The 9,227-nt window shown below is 50.4% G+C and overlaps 1 protein-coding gene across 9 annotated transcripts in view; it reads left to right on the top strand.

Annotated features, from left to right (window-relative positions):
• Nucleotides 1-8,423, top strand: part of GTF2I (general transcription factor IIi) — a 106,913-nt gene extending 98,490 nt beyond the window's left edge. For all 9 annotated transcript variants that reach the window (XM_059154646.1, XM_059154648.1, XM_059154652.1 and 6 more), the window contains 9 exons: nt 774-832; nt 1,579-1,659; nt 2,096-2,179; nt 2,516-2,699; nt 3,911-3,939; nt 5,246-5,287; nt 6,014-6,055; nt 6,512-6,588; nt 7,301-8,423. In XM_059154646.1, coding sequence (XP_059010629.1) covers nt 774-832; nt 1,579-1,659; nt 2,096-2,179; nt 2,516-2,699; nt 3,911-3,939; nt 5,246-5,287; nt 6,014-6,055; nt 6,512-6,570 — 580 coding nt within the window. In that variant the 3' untranslated portion in view covers nt 6,571-6,588; nt 7,301-8,423. The remainder of the gene's footprint in view (nt 1-773; nt 833-1,578; nt 1,660-2,095; nt 2,180-2,515; nt 2,700-3,910; nt 3,940-5,245; nt 5,288-6,013; nt 6,056-6,511; nt 6,589-7,300) is intronic.
• Nucleotides 8,424-9,227: the final 804 nt, after the last annotated feature.

Raw genomic sequence — 9,227 nt, forward strand, 5'->3', positions numbered from 1 at the left:
TTTCTCCAGCTTACAGAATATTTTCTCTTTCTGTCTTTAAGTTTATTTATTTTTTTTAGTAATCTCTACACCCAAGCTGGGACTTGAACTCACAACCACGAGATCAAGAGTCGGAAGTTCTTCCAACCGAGCCCAGCAGGCGCCCCCAGAATATTTTAAATTTCAGTTGGCTTTGGAGGTCTATAAGTTAGGCCAATACAGTTGAAATGGATGGGAATAATCAGAAATTAAAAATATGTGTTGATGCCCAAGAATTATAGGAAATTAACGGAAGTGAATTTTAGGCTATTAACATTCGCTTCTGAGTCCCACAGCAGAATTGTCAAATGCTCAAAGCCAACACCGCCAACCAGGGTGGCCACCTCTTGTACTTCTGACCAGGTCTGGAGAGGTCTGGCAGTAGCTAAGCCCTCTGCTTCTGTGTCTTCCTAGAGAAAGACTCGTGCTCCAGTTTCCACCAGTTTGTTTTCTGTTTCCATGCTGTCCCCACACAGCATGTTCCCTGTTTCCATTCTCAGGTCTAGCGCTCGATTCTTCCAGGATACGGTGGAAACCACGGGCAAGGGAAGCTCGTTGAAGCTGTGACCATGATCAGAGCGGGGTTTTCCCTGGGTGTTTCTTTAGACAAGGGACATGTTCTTTCTGTTCTTACGTTACTACGAATTGAATGTATATATACAGAAAATAAATGGTTTTGTAAAATCTTTGTTTAACTTTTAATGTTTTACTCTGGGATTATTAGCACATGTTTTTTTCTCCTTCCTGTTTTTCAGGCCTGAGATGTTTGAGACCGCAATTAAGGAGAGCACGTCCTCCTCGAAGAGCCCTCCGAGTGAGTGTCCTCGCTGCAGAGTGTGGTGGGAAATGATGTTGCAGCAATGATTTTTTTTTTTTTAAATCATTGAAAGAACAGCTACTGAGTTAAAACCAGGAAAGTTGTGTTTTGACTGCTTTACAATTTTGAGTTTGTTTATGAGAATGTTTACGTGTCTGCCGCTGTACTGAGCACAGAGACAAAGAGAGAAAAAGAGTAGGAGGGGGCAGTCTTTCAGGAAACTTAATCCCTCAGAGTGACAAAATACACCATCAAAAGGAGCAGCGCCGGGGCACCTGGGGGGCTCAGTCTTTGGGCATCTGCCTTCGGCTCAGGTCATGATCCCGGCGTCCTGGCATCCAGCCCCACGTTGGGCTCCCTGCTCATCTCCCACTCCCCCTGCTTGTGTTCCCTCTTTTGCTGTGTCTCTCTCTGCCAAATAAATAAAATCTTCAAAAAAAAAAAGGATCAACTTCTCACAAAATTGGGTTAAATACTATCTTGTGTCATCGGATTTTTTTTTTTTTTTTTGATATTTCATTTATTTATTTGACAGAGAGAGATACCACAAGCAAGCAGAGAGAGAGAGGAGGAAGCAGGCTCCCTGCTGAGCAGAGAGCCTGATGCGGGGCTCGATCCCAGGATCCTGGGATCATGACCTGAGCCAAAGGCAGAGGCTTATCCCACTGAGTCATCCAGGCACCCCAGTAGAGCTGGTTTAATTACAGTTTATGTGTGTTCTAATCCGAACTTTCTCTTTTAAGGAAAAATAAATTCATCCCCGAACGTTAATACTACTGCATCAGGTGTGGAAGATCTTAACATCATTCAGGTGACGATTCCAGGTATGGTTTCTCTGCCTTTCTCTTGTTGGTGGAGTTTTCCGAGTTTGGGTTTTCACTTGACTGACTCGGGTTCCTGGGGCTCGCTCCGTGCCGTGTTGTGCCCCTGCCCACCCTGCCGGGAGTACTCACCAAACACATCCCCTGACGCGTTCTTTCCAGAAAGCTCTACGCAGTTACCAGACACAGCATGAGCCAGTACCTGGTATCTTGTTTAGGACATCTGGACAGGAAGGCCGGCAAAGCTCCTTCTAACAGGAACAAAGGCATAGCATTTTCAGTTTGTTAGAGTCAAATCAGATACGTCATTTCAATCTTAATTAGTGTAAGATACTTAAATTGTCCCAAAACATGAAACGAGTTCACTCGGAGCACCAAAAAATGGACTTGGAATTAAAATTGCATTATTGAGCTACGGCCGTCTGCTTGCCTTTTCCAGATGATGACAACGAAAGGCTGTCAAAAGTGGAGAAAGCGAGACAGCTCAGAGAGCAAGTGAACGACCTCTTCAGTCGGAAATTTGGTGAGTAGTTTGGCCTTTGCAGTGAGCTCGGACATTTCCTCCCAGCGAGCACTGGGCAGCAGATTGCACTGTCGTCTTCCTGTGTAAAAGGAAGTGAAGTTGAAATGCAGGTGTTCCTGCAAGGGGTTTTCTAAAGTTTTTTCCTAAGGAGACCTTAGCTGTGTTACTCTCAATGATGGTCGCCGTCCAAGTGAGTAGAGTGAGGTTCGGAGGTAGGGTTTGACGTATACCGTGACTGTCACCAGCTGTGGGACTGTCCTTAATGCTGCCCGCGTGTTCTCCTCACTCCGGAGGTAACAGGCTGATCTGTGCTTTTATGCTGTTTGTCTGTCCTAGGTGAAGCTATTGGTATGGGTTTCCCTGTGAAGGTTCCCTACAGGAAAATCACCATTAACCCCGGCTGCGTGGTGGTGGACGGCATGCCGCCCGGAGTGTCATTCAAAGCCCCCAGTTACCTAGAAATCAGCTCCATGAGAAGGATCTTAGATTCGGCCGAGTTCATTAAGTTCACAGTCATTAGGTAAGCGAGTCTTCCCTGCTTGATCGTAAGAACGAATCTGTGGATGGTGAGGCTAAGTCCTCCAGAGTGTAGTCCTGGGTATTAATAGAACCAAGTTTTCCACGTAGTGAAGGAAACACATAACACCCTTGAGTTCTTCTACTGTGAGATTCTCTTTTCCCTAGGCTGACTCCTAGTTGTCCGGTTTTGAAGGCAAGGGGTTAGCGAACCTTTGCCCATGGACCAGAGCCAGGCTGCTGCCTGTTTTTATAAAGCCTTTTGAAAACACGGCAGTGCAGTTGGCGGCACACTGCGTCTGCCGCTGCTTTCAGCTTCCAGGGCCGCAGCGGAGCGGCTGGGGCAGAGACAGGATGGTCCGTAAAGCCGGACGTGCTTACCGGCTCACCCAGGACAGAACACAGTGGCTAGCCCGTGCCCTCGGAGCGTCAGCCCAGCCTCAGGTCAGATAGGGCTCGGATCCCAAGTCAGCCAGGTCATTCTGTCCCCTTGCCCGTACCGTAGAGCTATGCTCGTCACCTTTGAGAATGGGCTCCTGATCACGGAACGGGAATGATGATTGTTCCCGTGCTCTCGCCAGCATTGCGAGGTTACGTTCGTTGATACCGTGCGTCCCAGGAGGTGTCCAGCAGGCGTCCTCTTTTCCATCTGCCCGAGCAAGAGGCCTTGTAGTGTTCACCCTTACAGCTCCCATAGCTCCCCACACCGCCCCTGTCGCTCCATCTTCCCAGTCCATCCACTGTTGTGTTCCGCTGCTTCTAGTACCGGTCACTTCGGACTGGCTCTCGGAACAGCTCATGCGGTAACCTCCCGCGGTTTTCCGTCCTGTGCTTACCTTCTCCCAATGCCCTTTCCCTAAAAACCCCGTTTTTGTCCCACTTAACCCGTGCCCAGGGCCCGTACTCTTCTCCAGGGGTCGGGGTAAAAGCGCGCTTCCAGTAGACCATGTCACTGAAATTCCTGTATTCTTTTTTCTTGGCTCCTGTCGTGTTCACCATCTTTAGCGTGGCCTTTTCTGATGATGGTCTGTAGTAGTTATTCATATGTCTGTCTGTTCATAGATTAAAAAGTATAAGATTGAAACGTAGTTGGATAACATTGCTCATTCTAACACGTAAGTGACGTGAGTTAAATATTAGTTCAATAAACCGAATATACGTGTAAATTCTTGTAGAGCAAAAATTAACTGTTGCATAATTTGTTTCTCTTTTTAGACCATTTCCAGGACTTGTGATTAATAACCGTGAGTAGATTTCATGAAATCTTTTCCTTTCTTCTTTTCTGGGGTGTGAGAGACGGTGTGCACGGGCTCTTTGCCCACAGAGTGTGGTGTTTTATGTCACATGACATTCTGGTGTTTCCGCCCCAGTGCCAGCGCACCAGGCGCTTTTCTACATGTAAAATGGGGTTAGGTGCTTGGCCGTTACATCCCCAGGTTGTTCGTCATAAGATGCTGACACTAGTCCCCCCTTGAGAGTCTCCAAGCAGCTAAATGACTCATGTGGCGTCAGACACCTTACACGGGGATCCGCCAGCACCTGCTTGTTTGTAAATAAAGTTTTATTAGAACATTCCTGGCTTCGGGCGGGGCTGGCTGGCCGCGAGAGACCGCCAGGACCTGCAGGGCCTGAGACCCACGCTGACTAGCGCTTCGGGAGAAAGCGTGCTGAGCCCAACCTGGAGCCTGCTCGGCGCGCTCCGGAGGGACAGTGTGGACTCGGGGTGACTGCCGCTTGCTGCTCTCGGTCTGAGCCAGTGTCTGGTGCAGGTTGGGCCCCATGTGCTGTTGCCCTGACAGTGCACGTGGTTTTCCAGTTCCCTGATGTTCGTCACATTTAGCATCGTATTTTCAGCAAGTACTTTGTTAAAGTTTTTCAGAAGTGAGAATTCTCGTTCCCCCAGAACCGCAGAGCGTCAGGCTCTTTTCCGGTTGGTATCATGACTCTGACACCCGTCTGCGCCGAGGACTCGGTTCTGGGTGTGCACTGGGAGAGCATGTTCTGGAGTTTTCGGGGTCCCTGGAGCAGCAGAGGGCCCCCCTGGGCAGTCCGGCTGTCACCGTAGGTGCCCCCGCCCCCGTTGGCTCTGTTTGGGGCCTTCGTGCTTCAGAGCCATAGGTTTCGTTATCTTCTGCTTCTGGGGTTTCACTTTGTCATAAAGCATACTCATTTGGTTGTACCCCTAAACCGTGCACTCTCTTTTTAAAGGTTCTGTTTTTATTATCGTCTCTGTCCTGGCCAGTATGTTGGTCCCCAGCAGTTTCGGTAATGAAAGAGAACCTAGACCTTGCTTCGCAGATTTTCACTGCGCTTCGTGACAGTCCGCTTTCGCCACGCCAGAGAGCCGCGTGGTAGTGTGTGATAGAACTTCAGGAGTTAGTGACTGACGGGACCAGAGCTCTTCATCCATGTTCCCTTCTTGTCATAAGGAAAATCTTGCCTTTGTGGCAAGGTCGAAGCATCCGCATAGAGAACGTCTATAAACGTGCTTTTCCGTTGTGACCGCATGTCGTCGTGTTAATGTTAAAATGAATCTGCTTTTGTTTTCAGAGTTGGTTGATCAGAATGAGTCAGAAGGCCCAGTGATACAAGGTAAATCAAGCAGGATAAAACAGAAATATTCCTACTTTCACGGTGCAGTGGGTTGCGTGAAATGAGGGCTCCTCACTTGCTCCCGTGGGCTGACTTCGGGGAAAGTCACTGCACACTCGGACTGCGTGCGTTTGAGTCCTGCGTGCAGAGGCCTGTACGTGCTAACTGAGAGCTGTGGGCCACACGCCATCGGGCCCCATTCTCCCACCCAGGCAGAGGAGGTCCGCGGCCCTAGGAGGCCAGTGTTGTGGAGTGTGATGTTTTTTAGCCACGATGTGTCTTTCTGACTTTACCCCTTTACGCCATTCATGTCTGAGGCCTGGTTACCAGCCTAGTTGGGTGGGGTGGAAATTGTGACTTGAAACATGGAGGCCGGCCACTGTGATCCAGTTGAAAGCAATGAAAGGCTTTTATTTTATCAAAAGGGAACCCACAGGACGGTGGGGGAGATCTAACAAGGAGCGTCTCTCTTGTCAGAGCTGTGTTATGACGGCTGTGATTTACCACTCGGGGTGCGCGAGGTAACTTAACTGTGTCCGTAAGGAGATCCGGGGGAGTCTGGTGGGTCATCACGCTTAAGCACAAGACACTGTGGCTGCTGTTGGATCTGGACTGGTTTGTGTACGTTGTCTGGAGGACTTTGTCATTGCTTCCTCTAGGCCCTTCAAGTAAGTGAGAGCGACTTTAGAACAGTGTTAGATTAAATCTTCCTGTGTTTTTCTTCAGAATCCGCTGAGCCCAGCCAGTTGGAGGTTCCTGCGACAGAAGGTAAAAAGGGTTAGTCCAGCTGCCAGACACTGAAGTCCCTTAACAGTGTCCTCAGGGCGAAAGCTCGAGTGTGATTTCCACACCGTCTCCCTAAGTCCCTGTGGTTGCGTGTTCTTTTGTCTCTGTCGTTTACATCCGGAAACGGTCGTGTTAGCAGGGACTTGTGGTTCTTCCGCTCTGTTTTCCCCACGTGACTCTTAATGAATCCTGAACCAGTGCAATGACTGCTTTCTGACTCAGATTTTTAAACAGATAAGTAGTAAGGTTTTGAGATTTTTCAGTAACACAATTTAGAACTGATAGCTGGAGGACCGTTGTCTCTGAAAATGTTATCTTCAGTGTCTTACGATTCCTATTGAATCATTTCAGTGCAGAGCTTGGTAGGAGTAGGTTTATAATTCTACAGATTCGCATTCATAGTGCAATTTACCAGTTCCCCTTTGTTTTTCTTGATAGAAATAAAGGAGGCTGATGGAAACTCTCAGATCAAGCAAGAACCAGACCCTACGTGGTAGACCTCTTCCCCTCCTAGGGTAAATCAGCTTCTGTGTCCGGGATGCCATCTCGTGTTCGTCTGAACCCGCCTGTGCATTCAGAAGCTAGTGTGTTTTCCCTGCTTCAGCCATGAATGGTGTCCCCCACCTTCAGGTCATAGGAGGTCAAGTGTAAGCCCTACTGGGTGCTTTGATTAGAGGATCAAGCAGAGAAATGTTCCTTAGATCAGTATTTGTGAGTCAAAAATGTAAAAAGCTCTTTGTCCTAAAAGGAAAATGCTTTGTTTCTAATCTATAGGGTAAATCTCGTCCCCTCCATTGGAATACACTCCGAGTCTGTGTCACTACACTGACAATAATAGCATTGCAGAGGCTGGCTGAGATGCACAGTCCATTGGGCATCTTGCATAATGAACGTGCAACCTTGAACTTGGCCGGGTTGTTAAAAAGAGAGGCAGCTCTGCACCAGGAGTTTGCTCGCTTGGTTCTTTGATCCCGTCGAACCTCGCTAAGGCCGAGCTGTTGAATAGTGACGGTGGCTCTAGGGTCAGGGTCGTACTTCACAGCAGGTGCTCCGATGTGCACCTGCTGGCGCACCTTTTTACACAGAGACCTTTTCTCGTCTGGGAATGTGCCGTTTACCGTCCGTTCATGGGCTTAGTGCTGATTGAGTTTTGCTGTTGGCCATTGTTGACGTCCTGGGTCCGGAATAACCTGGTTTCTCGCTTGTCTGTTTTGTCTCCTATTGTAGCCTAAAGTGCCAATGGGTGAGAAGAGCTTTTCGGACCTGTTACTGCCCCAAGCCGTGTAATATACTTGTATAACAGAAATACCTTCTATACAAACCTTTTTTTCTACTTTTAGATAGAAATGTCTACTTTTTCAGCAGTTCTGTGAATTGAATTAAAGAGCAGAGTGACTGTGGATCTGGAGCGGCCGGCTTACGCCGGGGTGTCTTAGAAGGGTCTGCGGCAGTGCTGGAAAGCGGCAGGGGAAAGGACGGGGGAATCTCCTCCGGTTTTTTACGCATCAGCAGAGCCTTCAGCTGACGGGGTCTATTTTCTGATCAAGCGAAGATCTCTCCTCCTGGAACATCTCAGCTCCTGCAGTGAAGAAACACCTGCGATCATTCAGTCCTTTCAGTTTTTCTATTTGGAAAATCATTTAAGTGACCCTTTTGTTCACGGCTCTCCTTGACCACGGAGTGAACAGTTAGTATCTGTATATTTGACTAAACCTTTTCTTAAGCGATCTATCATGGTTCCTATGTTTTTTTGTTTTTTGGGTTTGTTTTTTTTTTTTTTTTTTAATCATAATTACAAAACCACCATCTGGATCCCTAACAAGCCGGTGAGAGGTTAGTGTGTCAGCGTGTGGCCTACAGACGCGGTACCGGGAGTCTCTTCCACGGGACGTCGCATCCAAGTGACACGCGGGGTGGCCCAGCGGCGTCGGGTCAGGTGCGAGGGTTGGGCCCAGCCCGGGGACAGACGTTCAAGCCTCGCTGTCCCAGACCCCGTCGCGCTGTGGGTTTCTGGATCGCCGCCAGCTCGGATCCGCCTGCAGGGGTTTTCCTGGTCTCGGTGCGGGGAGCGGGGCCATGAGCCCAGGACGCGCCCCGGTGCCCCGCGCCCGGTGCCCGCAGTGGGAGGTCTTCCGCGGTTGGACTTTGCAGACAGAGAGTTGTACAATACCAGCGATGAGATGCTAGAGTACATGATGGCATAGAGTGTCCATTAGCTTTATCACAATATTCACGACAGAGAATTATATTACATGGTAGCAGAAATAGGCGTTTTTATGTGTTGCTTATATTTTACCTCAAATTAAATTGTAGATATAGGGTAATAAATAAAATCCATCCATGCCTTTCACACACTAACTCATTTCTTGCAAAGGTGTTTTCGTGGTCACGCGTGGGGACGGCGGGGGCTCAGGGTCGCAGAGTGTGCGGGGCGGGCGTCGGTCCAAGTGGGCCCGAGCACGCCCCCGCGCCGGCTCCCTCCCCGGTGAGCTCGTGCCTCAGCTTCCCCCCTGCATGAGCACCTGCGCGCGCACACTCCGTGGGGACCACACATGTTTTTCTGTCCCCCCAGTGTGGCCTCTGCCTCTCCCCGACCCGCGTGTGCGCAGGGAAGGCGGGGCCACCCCAGCCGCTAGCCGATGGGGTCCACAGCCGCTCCGCCAGGTCTCCTGCTTCCTTCAAGGCCTTCCTGAGCTGGGCACGGCCCGAGCTCGGCCTCCCTGCCCTTGTCCCCAGCTGCCCAGCCCCGCCGCTTCCGAAAGCTGCGTCCAGCGGCCGCGCTCGAAAGGAATTGAGCAGCTGCGCTTCACACTTACCGGACCCCGGGAGTGCGGACCCCGGGTGTGCAGACGCAGCAGGGAGCCGAGCTGCCCTGTCCGGCCTGAGCGCGCCCCGCGGGATGCTGCCGAGGGCGCGCGCGGTTCCCGGTCCCTTGTGTCGTCCGCCTCTGCTTTTCCGTGTGGGTGTTGCACCTGCCGAGCGCGTCGTTCGTGTTCCCTGGACGGACAGCCCAGAGTCAGCGCGACGGCCCCGTCGTCACTTCGGAAAGGTCCAGGGAACGCTCTCCTGGCCGGTCCCGCCTTCCCCTCAACAAGCCTTGTTTCCAGAAATGCTGCCTCTCCCGCTGGGGGTCCGCCGGCCCGGCCCCTCCTGC

The sequence above is a fragment of the Mustela lutreola genome, chromosome 17 (genome assembly GCF_030435805.1).
Source record: "Mustela lutreola isolate mMusLut2 chromosome 17, mMusLut2.pri, whole genome shotgun sequence".
In the NCBI taxonomy this organism is placed as follows: Eukaryota; Metazoa; Chordata; class Mammalia; order Carnivora; family Mustelidae; genus Mustela; species Mustela lutreola.